General features: G+C 41.7%; 1 protein-coding gene across 7 annotated transcripts in view; it reads right to left on the minus strand.

Annotated features, from left to right (window-relative positions):
* Window positions 1-16289, minus strand: part of YLPM1 (YLP motif containing 1) — a 38194-nt gene that overhangs the window by 14114 nt on the left and 7791 nt on the right. For 3 of the 7 annotated variants that reach the window (XR_014693188.1, XM_084519606.1, XM_084519610.1), the window contains exons 4-13: window positions 15153-15895; window positions 9740-12154; window positions 6156-6264; window positions 3889-4369; window positions 2684-2776; window positions 2112-2286; window positions 1819-1964; window positions 1369-1523; window positions 713-775; window positions 229-348 (exon numbers count right to left, since the gene is read on the minus strand). Coding sequence is in view for 5 of the 7 variants with exons in the window: in XM_084519606.1 (XP_084375732.1) it covers window positions 229-348; window positions 713-775; window positions 1369-1523; window positions 1819-1964; window positions 2112-2286; window positions 2684-2776; window positions 3889-4369; window positions 6156-6264; window positions 9740-12154; window positions 15153-15895 (4500 nt within the window). In the remaining 2 variants the exon portion in view is untranslated. The remainder of the gene's footprint in view (window positions 1-228; window positions 349-712; window positions 776-1368; window positions 1524-1818; window positions 1965-2111; window positions 2287-2683; window positions 2777-3888; window positions 4370-6155; window positions 6265-9739; window positions 12155-15152; window positions 15896-16289) is intronic. The other 4 variants (XR_014693189.1, XM_084519609.1, XM_084519607.1 and 1 more) reach the window with 3 other exon arrangements.

Raw genomic sequence — 16289 nt, forward strand, 5'->3', positions numbered from 1 at the left:
GCATTTAAGAAAGAGGACACCTATTAAGCTGTTAACATTCAACTGCTGAATGTCCTGACCACAAAGTACATTGGCATGAGAAAACCATCTTCCAAAATTTGCCCATTCCACCCTTACGTTAGATTGACTTGTTTTTGAAAAACAGTCCCCACACCTCTGCAAAGCAACAGACTGAAATTCCACAGTATCTTGCTTCTTTCTCAAAGTAAGAAACTGAATTAGGAGTACCTTCTTTTTTACTTTTTTCCCTGTATCTGGGTCTCTCTCTTCCTTTTCTACTTCAGTGATGAAATAGTCATCCAGGCTGAGAACTCTTGGTGCAGGTCCTCCACACTCTACTTCCTTATCCTGGGAAGAAAGCAAAACAGAAATACTCCTGGGTACCTGTAAAAAATCCATTCTGTTACAGAAGACCTTCAATATGGTTTTGGCAAATGTCAATTCCCTTCTCTATGTTCAAAGCAAGAAGAAAGCAGTATTCCTCATGGTTACTAAGAGTGGACAGGATTCACGTGCCACGTGAGGACACAGAACATTAAAAAACAACAAACTGAAATTCCAGGTCTTGATCTCATCTCTTCCAGGTCTTCCTGCCTTCTCCAGTAAGTCTGACTTAATTTTTGTCTTGGTATACTGTACAAACAGAAATAAAACAGTAGAAAGTACACAAAAGAGACAAGCAGCACTACACAGTGAGCAGTCCTTTACGTACCCTGATGAGTTTTGCTACATGTGTCTTCCCACTGCCAGGCAAACCTCTCATTATGATTACAATCTGAAACAAAGATAATGTAAAATAAGATAGAAGACTGTACTAAATCGAACAAATCTCTTATACAAAGAAATTCTAGAAAATTACGTGCCCTGGGCTCACAATTTTGCCAACAACAAGCAAAGCCAGTACCATGCCTCACTCCCACATTTTACAAACCAGGTTGTAATGCATGGTGGTAGTTCCATGGGAGTAATAATAAGATTATGTGATGTTAATCGTCTCAGCAGCTCACACTGCACAAGATGTTATGAAACTGTTTACAATAATTGAATTAGTCTTGTCTAAATGTTTTATTGCCTGGATCTTATTCTTTCTTTAATATGGTGTACTCTCTGACAGGATAAAGCCAAGTCTTTCCTCTGATACATCAAAAACCCAAGTAAAGATCTCAGAAGAATCTAAAATACATGAATATTACCAACTAAGAGGAATTTCATATTAGCTTTCCTAGGAGGTTTACATCTCCTGTGGACTCCTTAGGGCTAGGCTACAACATTCTGAGTATTAGCAATAGAACCAACAGAATTTACAGTGCTTCCCAATGCATTCATACTTCAGAGAAACTGATTGTTGCTGTTGCAATGCATACTCACTCTCTCTGGCCTGCTATCCCGCCCTGGTGGCTTCAAAATATCATCTACATTTTTAGATTCTGGCTTTCTTTCCACTCGTGGAGCAGGTGGTGGCTGACGAGGCATAGATGGAGCAGAAATAGGAATCCTTTCCTCAGGGTAATTTCTACGATCACCTTCAAATTCAGAAGAATTTTCTTAGTTCAGTGAAATTAGAAATTTTAACAGACACTCTTTACTTCAGGATAAATTCACGGATGTTTCCCCAAAACAATTCAAAGTTCTAATCTTGAAACTACTACGATAAAAGATATTTTTAGCAGAGCATGTAATTGTCTTTTCCTGATCTCATCACTACTGAGAAACTAAGCTATAACATTATCCAAATAAATTTTCCTGATTTCTATATTATGAAAAATTATTTATTTGTTAAGAATATTTTAGCAGGTATTCAGGACTGAGAAACCATACCTCCAAACATGGAAGGCCCATGATCATACGCTGGACGATCTGTCTTTCGTTCATATGGTGGTCTTTCAAAACCACCCCGCCTGGAGGAGGGATGCTCTTTCTTGTCACGGTAAGACTGTGTCCTTGAAGGTGCAGTAGGAATAACCCTGCCAAAATAGTATTCTGTGTATTCGTAGAATTTTTTACTATGGATTCCAATGAGAAATTAATAGGTACCTCAGTCAAAACAGACAGCCTGACACACAATATAGCTTGAACCAGATTGATTTCAAAAATGTTCCAAAACTACACACCTATCATCTCGGGGATGACGATCTTTTTCAAATCTCTCTCGATCATAGTCCACAGAACCACGGTCTCTGTGCAATTCCCGCTCTCTCTTGAAATCCCGGTGGTCTGTATTTGAATTACCTTGACGCTCAAAATAGGGTTCACGATCTCTGTCTCTGTTGTAACGACCAGGGTGATCTGAAAGGAGAAACCCACGGAAATCCAAACTATAAAAACATATCCTGAATTTACTATTTTTGAAGGATAAACAACAAAAGTACAAGAAAACTATATAGAAATTCATGATGTGAGGACTAAAACAAACTCAGCCACTGAATCTCTTTCCCAAACTGTAAGAGACAACCATAACATGCAATCCTACTTAAAGCTACTGAATTGAGTCTTGAACATGGCTTGATCAATGACCGTATTACTCCTCTTGACGATATAAACTGTTATTTTTATGGGCCTTGGAAGGCAATAAAGTGGTTCTTATTTAAATTAGGAGTTACTTAGTTTAAAACACACTTGTAGTGCCTTACAACCTTTCTTATGGGCTAACTAATGGCCTGTGAGCTAACCAAGGGCTCCCTACCTTTTTGAAATGTTTGTCTCTCCGGCAAAGGTTCTGGACGCAGAGTTACCCTCTCCCCATATGGAATCTGTTCCACTTTACTGGTGGTTATATCTGGTTAAAAATAATCAGAAAGCTAAGTAACGTCTTAAAATACCCCTCTTCCATTTCCTTCCCAATGTCGTGAAAAGCACTCAGTCAATGGCATTAGAAGTGACTGAAATAACTTACCAAAATATACATAAATACAGAACACCAGAGTTTTTAACGCCTTAAGTATGTTTCTGTGTGCATAAGTATGCATACAGTTTACCTAACAATGGGACTTTATCTCTTTGGATGAGTTCGGGTAGCTTGCACAGTTCATTGATGCTATGAAAGTTTCAGTAACTCAAACTATGATAACGTTGAGAATATTACCTGAAATGCTCTCTTAAGAGACTCCCAACAGTCACAGTTTTTCTAACTGCTTTTAGAGAAACACTTACTTAAAGGAATTGATGTGGCTTCAGTTATAGAGAAAAACTCTCTTTAACGGCAACGCACAATTTATGTACAACTTTACAACCCAATTTCACTTTTGTAAAAAAGAAAACCTGAGAGAAGTTGATTCAATTAAAAGAATAGTGTTGAATTTTAGCTTTGATAAACTCACTACTAAAAATCTGAGGCTCTCACTGCTTTGGTGTTAAATGCCTGTTTAGCATGCCAACTCCTCAGAACCAGGACATTGGTTCTAGAGGGCTCTAGGTATTGTTAGACGGGTACCTCATACCCATTAAGCAGCATACAAATAATGCAAACATTACCCACATTCTGCTTTAAGTCACTTCTCAGAACTGTAACAAACCAAAGTACTTTCTAACACAGTTACAGTTCCCACACTCTGTTATAAAGGGATTAAGGGAAACTCTCACTATCAATCTACATATAACGTTGATGTGCCCATATGAGCTGGTGTTTAGTAGAAGCAGGTGTGGACATATACCATTCAATTCACGTGACACAGCTTTTCAGCATTAGAGAAAACATTAAACTCAAGACTGACGATTACTGACTCCTTAAAATTGCACTGTTTAGTATTAGATCACGATGTACACAGCCTAAACATCAGCTGCAAAATATATGTGGCATATGCTGTGTGCCACACTCCTTTAGGAAGCAGCTAATGGAGCTAATTATCTCTCCGTTACAGAACGGACAAATACATTCACTGCAATACCCACCTCGCCCATGGCCATAATCCACAGTTTGCTGAATTATAGGTGCTTTAGGAACGGGTGGAATAACTGGAGGAAGTGACACTGGAACAGCTGACGGAACAGAGGTGTGAGCAGCAGGTACTTTCACTGGCGAGGATACTGGTGGAGGCATCATTGACTCCTGTTTACATAATTCGTACTCCATATTTGCTCCTTTATCCTCGTTTGTGTCCCAGAGTCCGTGGAAAGAATCCTCATCCCAGCGTTCCTGTTCCACAGCAGAAGGTGATGGTTTTAAAGACTGACCATGACTTGGGGCTGTAGTTGGAGTAGGAACTGGAGCATGTGGCCTTGTCATAGGTGTAGCAGGCCTTGCCAGTGGGGCAGGTGGTCTTGTCACTGGGGTGGGCTGTCTGAACAACACGGGAGGCTTTATAATAACAGCAGGAGAAGGTTTAATAGCTTGGGCTTCTACTGGTGCCTCTGAAGATAGCTGAGAAGAGACCTAGATGCAGAAAGCACTTTAAATAGAGATCTGTAATCTAACCTTCTCTCATCCTCTGCAAGTCAGTAAGCACAATGGCAATCTGTAATTAAATTATAAACATTTTCTAGTACCTCCGTCAAGGTGCTACAGGTAGGAGGACAAAATTTCAAGAACTGGCGGCCTGAATTAATTTGGCGTTTACTCACTATGCAAAGGCTTGAATATTATATATTTTCTCCTTCAAAATAATATTAATTTAAGCTCCAGTGGGCCTATCTCAGTTCAAAGGTGCCTACAGTTTCATTCCCAAAGATTCTTGTTGTCTGTGAGGAGGCTGAAATAGTGGGGAAGTAGGGCAGCTTGGTGAGGCACAAAAGGATTGATAAGGTCAGCTTCTTTCTGGAAGTCACTGGAAAAATTCCCAGAGAACAGTATCACCTACAAAACTCTTAATAGAATCAATGTCAGATTAATATCAGAAGTGGAGAGGTGTTGCCCAGTGAAAAAAATTTGGTCTTGAACCAAACATCCCCATGGAATCCTGTGTATTGTGTCAAAAAGGGTCTTTTCAGAAGCACAGCAGATGCCAAGTTAGAGGCAGCTTTACTAGCAGCATGCAAACGGACTCAGAGAAGGGCTGTAGATACAAGCTGAGATTTGTAGCAAGTTCACAGACATAGCAGAAATCCCAAGAAAAATAACAGTTGTTTGAATACCTCTGGGCAGACTGGTGAAGTAGGAAATACCAAAGTTAGGAAGTAAAGTCACTTCCTAAAGATGTCAACATATCTGCAGCTCTTGGTAGCAAATCTGTTCCATTACTTTACTTTATAGACACTGTAAACAATGAAGAGGTCAGCTAGGCAAAAAGGAAACTTGTAGTGTATCATGCACAGCCCAACGCTTCTCTGCAGGGAGGGACAAAGAAAACTTGGTTTGGCTAAATGTCAGGCTCGCAGGTCAGTACAGCCAAATTTACTGGTACCAGTAACTTTTAGGTTACGATGTGACGAAGAATTAAGTCTGTGCATCAACTCAGCATCGACTCCAACATACATTTAACAACAGTGTAGTATTCATTCTAGGAAGGATTTATAAACCCAAGTAAACATGACTGGAGAAATTCAGCTGTTTTCTCACCTGGTACGAACTATCAAAAAACAAATTTAGCATCTGAGAAGAGTTCCCAGGACCTACCAGAAGATTGGACAGTGGAGGAGTAAACTGTATCACAACAGGAGATGAAGGCACAGATACACAAATGTGTGCTTCCACATGCTTTGTGATACTCCATCCAGTAATGAGTATTTCTAATAAAGACAGCCAACAGAAAGCTAACATTCGCTTTATCTGAGTTTCTGATGGAACTATCCTCAAATTCTCTTTCAACCTCTTCAAAGAGGAGGGAGCACTTAAAGCAGGAAAAGCAAAGCAATCTGGGATTCAAAGATAATATCAGAACCAAGATAGCTGGTGAAAAGGAGGGTCTTCTCATGAGCCTTACGGCTTTATTTTGTAAGAGCTCACCTCATCTTGCACATTGTCCTACAGCAGTCTAGGCTGTTAAACCTCATGAGCTACTGTCCCCAGCGGGTTATGTTCAGAAGACACGGTGGACTGAACGAATAAGAAAGACTGGAAAATCTAAAGAAGTTTCTTTGCCTCAACAAAAGACTGAAGAAGTTGTAAGGATTGCGAGGGAGGCATTCCACAGAGAAGTCTGGCCACCAGAGTGCATAAAAGATCTGAAACACACAGAATTACTTACTACCCACGTTACGACGTCGACTTGAGATGAATTTACCTGAAAGCCACCTCCTGGCCTTGTGCTGGTGTTCTGTGGTCTTGGAGAGTCCTGTGCGGAAATGTCGGATTTAAACTCTTTCAACTTTTGCATCTGTTCTTTTTGCTCTCTGCACATGAATCACAAGAAAATGTTATTAGTCTGTAGCTTAAATGAAAACTTGAAAAATTAAATACGTATTACACTACCATCAGTGGTCAAGTCCAAAGTAGAAAAGGACACAAGCAGGCTTTATATGGTCAACACTGATTCAGAAATCCCTGTTTCGCACCCACCTAAACATGGAAGTATATCTTATCTGCCTCCTTTTTTGACCACAAATTTCCTCTGTGGCATACAGTTATGCTTTAGTTGGCCAGAACCACTCTGCTTTGATAGTAAAGAGCAAAGCCGTATTTTTATGTTTCATCAAGACCTGCAAATGGGAAGCCCAGGGGAGTTGCGTGCCTAAATGCTTTCAGGGACTCACTCTGGGATGCACACTAACAAGACTGAGGCCAACTCAAAGCACAACAAAGATTCCAACATTTAAACACAAAGTGGTGAGGTTAGCATTTAGATACACAAAGCAAGGAAAGCTATCTAATGCACAACCCATACACAGTCTATGGAAAAGAAACCAGGACCAGCAGAGAAAGCTATGACCACCAGGTTACAAAATTCTATACAATGTGATTTTGTTTCCTTTGAGTTATTGTTAACATCTTTTTATCTTGTTTTTCTTTGATTGTAGTAACTTTGTTGATATTTAATTGCATGTACTAAAGTAGTGCCTAAAAACCAACTAAGGGATCCCCTCTGTACTACTAGGCACAACATAAGCCATCCTGATTAGCAATGCATCTGTTTAGCACGCAGGGCAAGGGGAACATGGCACGCAGAAAGGGATCCCAAGTGCTGCATTATTGCAAAGAGCATGAGCAATTGCCAGCACTTATAAAGTCTTCTTTACGCTGGGTTTAGGAAAAATAAACCACATGGATAAATATAGAACAGCATGCAGCTCTGAGCATGCTGTCACGTACATGATAAAAGCAACCTGACGTGAAGTACTGGTGTAACTAATGTTATTAATATCCTCAAATCAAACTTAAAAACAGCAGTACCAACAGTATCACATTTATATTTCCCCTTTTCAGTGAATTAGAAAGACATATAAATCCACTTCCTTACATAAAACGTTTTAGTTTCTATGCTCAAGTATCTCAGCTCTAATAAATTATTCACTTGGGCACTGATTCCCAAACTATGGCCCTTAAATTAAGTCCACTGGCTTGCAGCCATTCACATTAAACAGCTCAGCTGGCCACCTGAGGCTATGAGAAAGCCAGGAAGCTGAAAACAAGCTGTTGCTCCAAAACTTTTGGCAAATGTTGCGTTATAACACAGATTTCACAGTCACTAACACCTGTTGAATTAATCTAATTGCAGTGAAATATTAATGTATTCATAATAACAGTTCTGCCTTCCCTTTTTGAAATCACTTTTCTTGCAATTTCTGCTTGTAACTAAGCCCTTCCTTCCAAATGGGACAGATGCTTAGCAATAGCACAGATGCTCAGCAATCTTACGAGTTTGGAAACAATACAGCTCCAAAAAAGCACAAAAATGTCTCTATCTTTCAACATGGTTTAATAATAATGTAACAGTGATAAGTGAACACTTATTTTAATTACTCAATATTTTAGTAAAATATCTTCCTTGTGAAATTAAATCCTTGCCTTTGCTAAGTACCACAGGATCTATCTTGCAATATCTCACAAGAGCTATCTCACAATAACTCATGGAGAAGATGAACCACATGAACCTCTAAGAGATTTCTTCTTTATAATCTCCCCTTAAAGATTTCACTCTTCACTCACTAGACATAGTAGAAGAAACTTATCTTTCCAGTTCTCTCATGAATGCATGTAATGCACCAAAACTCAGGCATCAAATCACAAAGAAAACATTTGGATAGAGGGTATGTGCTCTCTTCTTGTATTACTAAATTTACTGAGCCCTATCCTACCGGGTATTTCTGATGTTTAAGAGGTTATTATTCTATCGCTTCTTTTAAAATAAATGCTTATTAAACCCTTAAGGAGTCATGTCCTCCTCATTTGACAACACGGTTGTGTTGATCCTCAGAATTAAGATCAACCAAGCTTTGCCAAATTACTCATCGAGGATGCTAGGGTTCAAATGAGAGAACATTGTTAAAAGGGAAAAAAGCACCTATGCTTTAAGAATCAGTATCCAACATTTTAATAGGTCCCACTGTGTGAATTAGGAACTACCTTAATGCAGATCTTGACATGTATTTAAAAGCAATTATCAACAAAGTCATCTGAGGATAACAGAAAGATTAAGAAGCAATTATCAACAAGCTCCTTTAAGGATAACAAAAAGGTTGGTCAGGTGATGTGGACAGATCTATACTTGGGAAATAACAAATGGAGGTGCCCTATTCGTGGGGAAAGGGGTGTGTATTTATTTAAGGAAAAAAGCCCATCCACAAAAGCTGGGATGGAGATCTTCTAGTTACACACGAGCTCCCATTACCATGCTGTAGTGAAAAGAAACAAAACCGTTACTGTGTAAATTGAGGAAGAAATCAGGAAAGGGGTATCATCTTCACAGAAGCACCAAACTATGCTGGTAGCTTGTCTTTAAATAATTTGTTAGACAGTTGCAGGGGGATAAAAATAACATCCTTAAGGAGCATCAATATAAGAAACACCATGCACCAGGTTCTCATGGCACCTATCTTGCAACTCCATTAGTGAATAAGTGTCCAAAAAGGAGGTTCCAAAAGCTTGCCAAGGTCATGAATTTTACAAAATCACATCAGAACAATGTTTTCTTCCAATAAAACAGTGAACATTATTGTTAGGCTTGGAGAAGTATCCGAGTAATTGAGACAACTCCTGGAACTGGAAACAGAGTGAGAAGCCTTGTCTGACACCAGTCATTCACTCTACAAATATATGAAGTCCCCTGTACAGGGACCCAGTTTTAAAAGTAGTATTTCTTATGTATTAAGTAAAATGCAAGCATACTTTTAAACATATATTTTGTTCTGAGAAAGGCATGAAGAGAGGAGGGAGTCAATAAGTTTTGTTTTGTTTCAAAAATAAGCTCTGAATTTCAGAGGCAGCCTGTTACTGATTAAGATTTTGACAATTTCATCTACATCCACACTGCCCATATGGCTGGTTAGAGCTACAGTAGGACTGAATTGGCTATTTAATAGCCAGAACTGGAGGTGGATTCACAAACACAAGGAAAGCTTGGGACATCAAAATTTAGCTGTTTCTAATCAAACCCAGAGTATTTAGTTTGCATTTGAAAGAACGAGGAAGATAGGTGAGAAATACCAGAGTCAGCTCATCACAACCTACCAATGCAGGACAAGTAACATTTAGCACGAAGATGTCCAAAGGGAAATTAACATCCTCCACAAAACACCATACAACTAGAATGTACCGGCTCAGTTCAAAACTCCAGAAAAGATGCAATAATATCACAACGTGTAAGAAAATCTAATAAGCCTACTTTAGTAATTTCTCTCCCCCCAAAAGTGACAGAATCAAGCAACTCACCGAAGCATTTTGAGCTCCTGGGCAGCTTTCAGAATTATCTCATGCTGTCTTTGGCTAAGGACCATCACTCCCCCCAAGGACTGTTCCGAGTCCAGGTTTGAATCTGCTCCCAGCATATCAGAGGAATGTGAAGGTGGGAGAAGGGATGAATCCATCTGGTCACCCATAGGTCGCAGCCTGTCTCCATCATCTGGATACCACCGATCCGTCAGTCGTTCCCTCTCCCAGTCAGTCCTTTCAGGAAGGTAGTCCTGCTTCTCCCGCCACGTGTCGTACCTCTCGGGGTACTCTCGAATCCTCAGCTCCCCCCTGTCTCGGAGGTCTCTGTCGTAGTGATCTCTGTTCCTGTCGTCCCTCCACCTATCTTCGCGGTATCTGTCCAGAGGTGGGAGAGGCGGTAACGGTGGGAGAGGGGGGATATCTAGGTCACGATTCCCCATTTCTCTATCATCCATGGGTCTCATGTCCCAGTCTCTGTTATCCCATTCTCTGTCCACATCTTGATCATAAATATCTGCGGATCTTCCCGTCCTATCTAGATCTCTCTCTAGTTCCCTCTCCCTCGGCCTCTTCCAGTCATCCCACCATGAATCTCGTCTGTCGTGATCAGATGATAAAGGAGGTAGTGGTGGCAGGGGAGACAACGGAGGCAATGAATGGTGAGACTGCAACCTCTCATCCCTATCGTATGGATCCACAGAATCATCCTGATAATCAGAGTTGTGGTCTCCCCAGTATCGTTCTCTTTCCCAGTCGTCCAACCGCTCGTGCTCCAGAGGAAGGTCATCCCTACTATCTAAAGGAAATTCCTCCTGCATCCCCTCATCCTCATGACTCCAAGAACCCCTGAGCGCATCGTCTCGATGGTACGGAGCCAATTTGTCAGGATCATCTCCTAGGTGAATTGGTTTATCTATGCTGCCCGCGTCGGACCTCCCCGCTTCCCTCTCCCGGCTATCCGGCCTCCTAACGTGTCCCCTCTCGTGGCTACCTGCCCTCCTGACGGGACCCCTCTCCCGGCTACCTGCCCTCCTGACGGGACCCCTTTCCCTACTGCCCGCCCGCCTCATGGGGACCCTCTCCCTGCTGCCTGCCCGCCTCATGGGCTCCCTCTCTCTGCTCCCTGCTCGCCTCATGGGCTCCCTTTCCCTGCTCCCTGCCCTCCTGACGGGTCCCCTCTCCCTGCTGCCTGCCCGCTGTGCCCTGTCCCTGCTGCCTGGCCGCCCTGCGAGCTCCCTGTCTCTGCTGGACATCACCCTCTCCCTGCTGTCTGACCGGCCACCCAGCGTCCTCTCCCTGCTGCCCGACCGCCCGTCCGGCATCCTCTCCCTGCTGCCCGACCGCCTGTCTGCCATCCTCTCCCTGCTGCCCGCTCTCCTGAACATCCCCCGGCCCCGGATGGATGCCTGCCGAGCCTGCCCTCTGCCCCTGTACACGTATCCCCTGCCACGGCCCTCGTCCATCCTGCCCATTCCCCGGCCGTGGCCGTCATCCATCCTGCCCATTCCCCAGCCGCCGTCCATCCTTCCCATGCCCCGGCCGCCGTCCATCCTGCCCATTCCTCGCCCGTCCATCCTGCCCATGCCCCTGCCCCGGCCCATTCCCCAGCCACGGCCATCCCCCTGCCCCCTGCCCCGGCCATCATCCATCCTGCCTTGCCCCCTTCCTCTGTTTCCCGGTCCCTTGCCTCTGTCTTCGTGCATAAATGGCCCTTTCCCTCTGCCTTCTGGCCCGGGCAGGCCCTGCGTGGTGTCTGAACCAAGCAGCTGGCTCTCTGAGGAACTCAAATCCTGGTTTCCCGTTACAGGGGTCACCGCCCCTCCCGGCCTTGCAACGCCTGACTGCAAAGCTCCAGAGTTGCTAGAAATTGATGTTGAAGTCTGGTTCTGAACAGGTGGAGTAGTCGCTTTGGAGTCTTCTACTTGCTGGTTAGGATCGTGTGAACTCCATGTCCACTTTTTAGGAGGATCTGAAATGGTTTCTTTGACTTCACCTTTGGATGGTTCCTGTTGAGTGCTTGCGAGGTCCTCACTCGGCTCCACGGAGCCCGTACTTGTCACGTCAGTAGACTGCGTTCTACTTCCAGCCTGCTGATTGCCACCCATGTCTGTAAAAGGCTCTTTGTTTTCTGATCGTGAGTCTGTCTGGGACTGCTGCTGTCCCAAAGGAGGCCTGGGCCCCCTCCACCGTGGGCCGCCCGGTCGGGAACCGTGTGCATGTGATGTGTTTTGGGAAGTATAAAATTGTGCTGCTGGTCCCCGGGGGATAGTTCCCCACCGACTCGTGTGCTGTCCATCAGTGTTCTGTCGGTCAAAACGCGACCTGTGTCCCTCGGAGCGCTGGGAGTCAAAACGGGGCCCTCTTGGTCTTGAGCCTTCAAATTTGTCATATCCTCTTCCTCGAGGGCCATCAAACCTGCGCATGAAATAACAGCAGTTTTATTCAAATGAACATGTCAAATAAAACTTGTCTAAAAACACTGCCTGTTTAACTGATGCATCCTAGTGTGCTGTAGGATCAGATCCATTTGAACCAGTGCAGAAGCACCAAGACCTTCTTCTCCACCCCAACACTGTCCTGTGAAGACCAGTCTAAGCCACCTGCAGACAATGTAACCCTAAAAAGAAAACTTGGCTTCAGTATCCCAGGATTGAAACTCACCTTGAAAAAAACTTGCAAACTGAATGGTGAGAAGCTTTGATCTTTTGTTTAAAGACACTTTTGTTGAAAACAACAACTCTTGTTGAACTTTGGTTTTAAAACTTCGCAACAAGCTTACCTAACCAAAGGCCTTATAGACAAATCTATAAATATAGATCCTCACAGAAAGTGCAGCGAGGTGTGATATTGGCCAGTTCTACGCAAGACAATCTGCCTAAAACACACACACTTTTATCACATCACTTTTTTCCTTTTCTTTCTTTGTCTACAAGCAAGAGTATAGGTCAGGCAAACTGGCATAAAGAATAATTTATGCAATCATATTTAGCAAGGCTCATCTAGTCAAAAAACAGCCTTTAGGCATATGCTTAATTATTGATTTGCAAGACACACACATCAAATTCATTTTACACAGAACATCGAACTTGCTCCTGAAGTCCAATTGCTTGGATATTTGGGATTCACAGTTGTCTCTCCCTGAATATGAATTCATTATTGCCTAGTTACCAGCAGCTGTTGACTTTTTGCAGAATTTAATGTTTCAGTGAGCAATTTACCAAATGAGTTCATTTGCACAACCTCAAAGAATTTTAATAATCCTAGTAAGACAACACTTCAGCAGAAAAAATGGAAAGCACGGTTTCTGTTGGAACAAAACTGCCTTTTGCTTGGGGTGTGTGGTCAAGATGAACAGAATTAAAAGAATTAGCAAGTGCAGTAGCAAGGTATCTTCAGTTTGAAGGACCAACTTCTACACGTAAGGTATAGCAAGAAGAAAAGGCTGGATACTGTAAGACATCCTTCACCCCCAAAATTCTGCAAATTAGTTTAAGGGAATTCTTCAGAGTTTCTTGAGAAATGTTAATTGCTAAAAAGTGGTGGGTGGGAGTGTGTCTTTTTATACGCCTAATCGTCACCTGGGACTTTGGAATAGCACCAGGTAACACACAATATTTTAAATTTATCACAGGTTCAATTGAAAATTTATTACAACCCTCTTTTCTACTGCCTGTATTGAGAACAAGCAGTAAACAGATTTTTGGAAAACCTTTGATAAAACCATGAAATACTCATGCAATTACAATATAGGAATGCACAAAGGTTACAGCGTTATTTAAAAAATCCTTTTTTAAACATTTTAAAATATTTTAATGTCAGTGGGCTCAAAAACAAAGCCATTGTAAGTACTTTCTAGAAATTTCTGATTATCCATAGTCTATGGTCACAGAGCACTGAGCTCTAAACTAATGCATGTATAAAAGACATGCACTAGCAAATCACTGAAAACAGTCTGCAGAACTGCACATCCAAAAAACCCCCAGGACTAGAAACGATGCTCTTTTTAAACCCATGGGGAGACAGAAAATTATTCAAAGTTATAAAAATTCAAATATGATGCCTGTACTTCATGAATTACTATTCATGAATGATCACTTCGGAATCAAAAAGAAGGGAAATGAAAATGAAGATATGAAAAAAATGTAAATGTAAAAAACTAGCAGAATATGCAAGGATAGAACTAAATCAACGGAACAAGGCTGCTTTTTGGTTCATGAGGCATCACATCAGTCTAACTAATGACCAGACAGAACAGATGTTTTTGCAACCTGATATCATGTCAACCATGGAAAAACAATAACAAAAACAGTCCAAAAGGAATATCTCGGATCAAACCATATCACAGATATAAAACCACATAAAAGACACAGAACGCTGGTTTTTAAAGTAACTTTACATTGAGACAGTAGGCCATCCACCTGACAAAACGCAGACTTAAATTTGAATAAAAGTACACCTCACAAGAAGATAAAGACCAAGACCATCAGATGTTATGCAAAACAACAAGAACCCTACCATTAGACTAAGGCTCAAATCCTCTCCTCTCCTTCCTCTCGTTTAAAATTCTTTGAATGCTAACTAATGCTGCACATGTAGAAAAACACTGATTTGGATGCAAGACAAACATCACCTCTCTCTTATCAGAAAGCTATTTTGAGAAGTGCAGCAAATAGGGCAATCGTCTAGTTACAGAACTCTCCCATGCTAGAAGTTAAAGTACTGGTGAAGAGCTCTGAATCTTTAATTTCTTTCTGCTGCAAATGGATTTCAGTTGCAAAAAAAAAAAATAAAAAAATTTTGCTGTTAAAAACAAAACAAAAAAACTAAATTTCTAGTAATTAGATATCAGCTTATTCAACTGAATATGTATCTGAACACTTTCCTGAATTCCTTTCAGAAGGTCCACTTTAAGGTGCTATTGTACATAGTAGTAGTAACTTAAAAACACTCCCTCAACACTTTTGCTTTACATATTCCTAAACTGCGTTCCAAGTACCACAGATCAAACACTGGGAATTTAAATGGCTTTTTATAAAAGGTCATTCTTTCAAATGTGATTTATCATTAACCTAAAGACAGTAAGGATGTATCAAATATTTATAGCATCTTTCCTGTTTTCAAGAAATGGATATTACATTTCTGAGAATGAGAAGGGAGCAGCGTGCCCAAGCATTTCACTAGAGAAAAGTACATGACTCCACGTAACGCTCAGGTGAACAGCATTTACCTGTTTGTGCTTTAATCAGATAAATACAGAACATGGTGTACACGCATTAAGAGCAAAACTCCATCAAACGCACAATTCATATGACCTTAGGAAAATCTGAGAATAAGGCATAATGTTTCATTTCTTAATATACCACCAAAAGGCTGCTAGCCTTGAAAGCGTATAAATCAATAAAAATATCCTTACCTGGGACCTCTGGGGCCTTCAAAACGTGCTGATCTGGGAGGATCTGGAAGCAATCCACCTGATCTCACCGGTTTATCCTGCATGGTAGGGGTGTGTGTTGAAGACAGTGCAGAAGGGGCTTTCAGTTCCCCACATCCTTGCTCAGATGACATAGAGACATTTTGTTTATTATGGTGAACTTGAGACTTCCCGTGGTCTGAAGAGCTGAAGGATGAACTTACTTGAGAGTGGTAAGTTGAATATACAGGTGAGCTACCTATTTTTGATGCATAGGTACCAGGGGTGGGAAGCAGAGCTGGCCTTGGTGTTTCAGTAGACTGATTGCTTTGAGAACTAGATCCTGAAGGGACAGAGGAGTTAGATAACTGAGATACAGAAGACAGAGGTGGAGGGACCAGTGGAGGTGTAGCTGAAGGTAAGGTTGGAGGCATAACAGGAATGCCACCTGGAGCCGTTTGAGAATATGGAACAAATGGAGGCGGAAGCGAAACGTTTGCAGGGTACTGATTCTTCAAATTCTGGAGTGAGCTCACTTTCTCCTGCAGATGGGACTGAGTGACCTTCATCTGTTCATCCCATGCTTTCCACTGTTTCTCATACTCTTGCAGCTGGTCTTTGTGAGGATAGGTTTGAAGCTGATGCTGCCACTGTTGGTTCATTGACCGCTCCCAGTCTTTATGAAGCTGCTGAAACTGTTTTTGCTGTGTCTCATAATGTCGCAGCTGCATCTCCACTGACATTGTCTGCAAGGAGAATATGAGAATAACTTCAAAAGAGCATCTTAGTTATCCTCAAGGCCACGTATTTTAGTATCACTTGTAACATCACAACTTCTGACTTGTGCAGAAACCTGAGGAAGAACTACAGTGAAACAAAAGCAAACACTGTGATGTCTAAAGTTAATTTACACATTGCATGACTGGAGGGCAAACATTTAGTATAGAAGACTTTTTTTTTTTTTTTTTTAAAGAAGAAAGATAACGAAAAATATAATCAAAGGCCTCCACGCTCTACTATTACCGCATGCTTACAACAGCTATGAAAGCCCAAGTCAATCTTCACGCTTTCAATACATGCAGCATGTGACTATTTCTCAAGGTTTCAGTTTCTATTAATCTACACAGAGCTGCTTCAGCT

Source organism: Aythya ferina (genome assembly GCF_964211825.1).
Source record: "Aythya ferina genome assembly, chromosome: 5".
In the NCBI taxonomy this organism is placed as follows: Eukaryota; Metazoa; Chordata; class Aves; order Anseriformes; family Anatidae; genus Aythya; species Aythya ferina.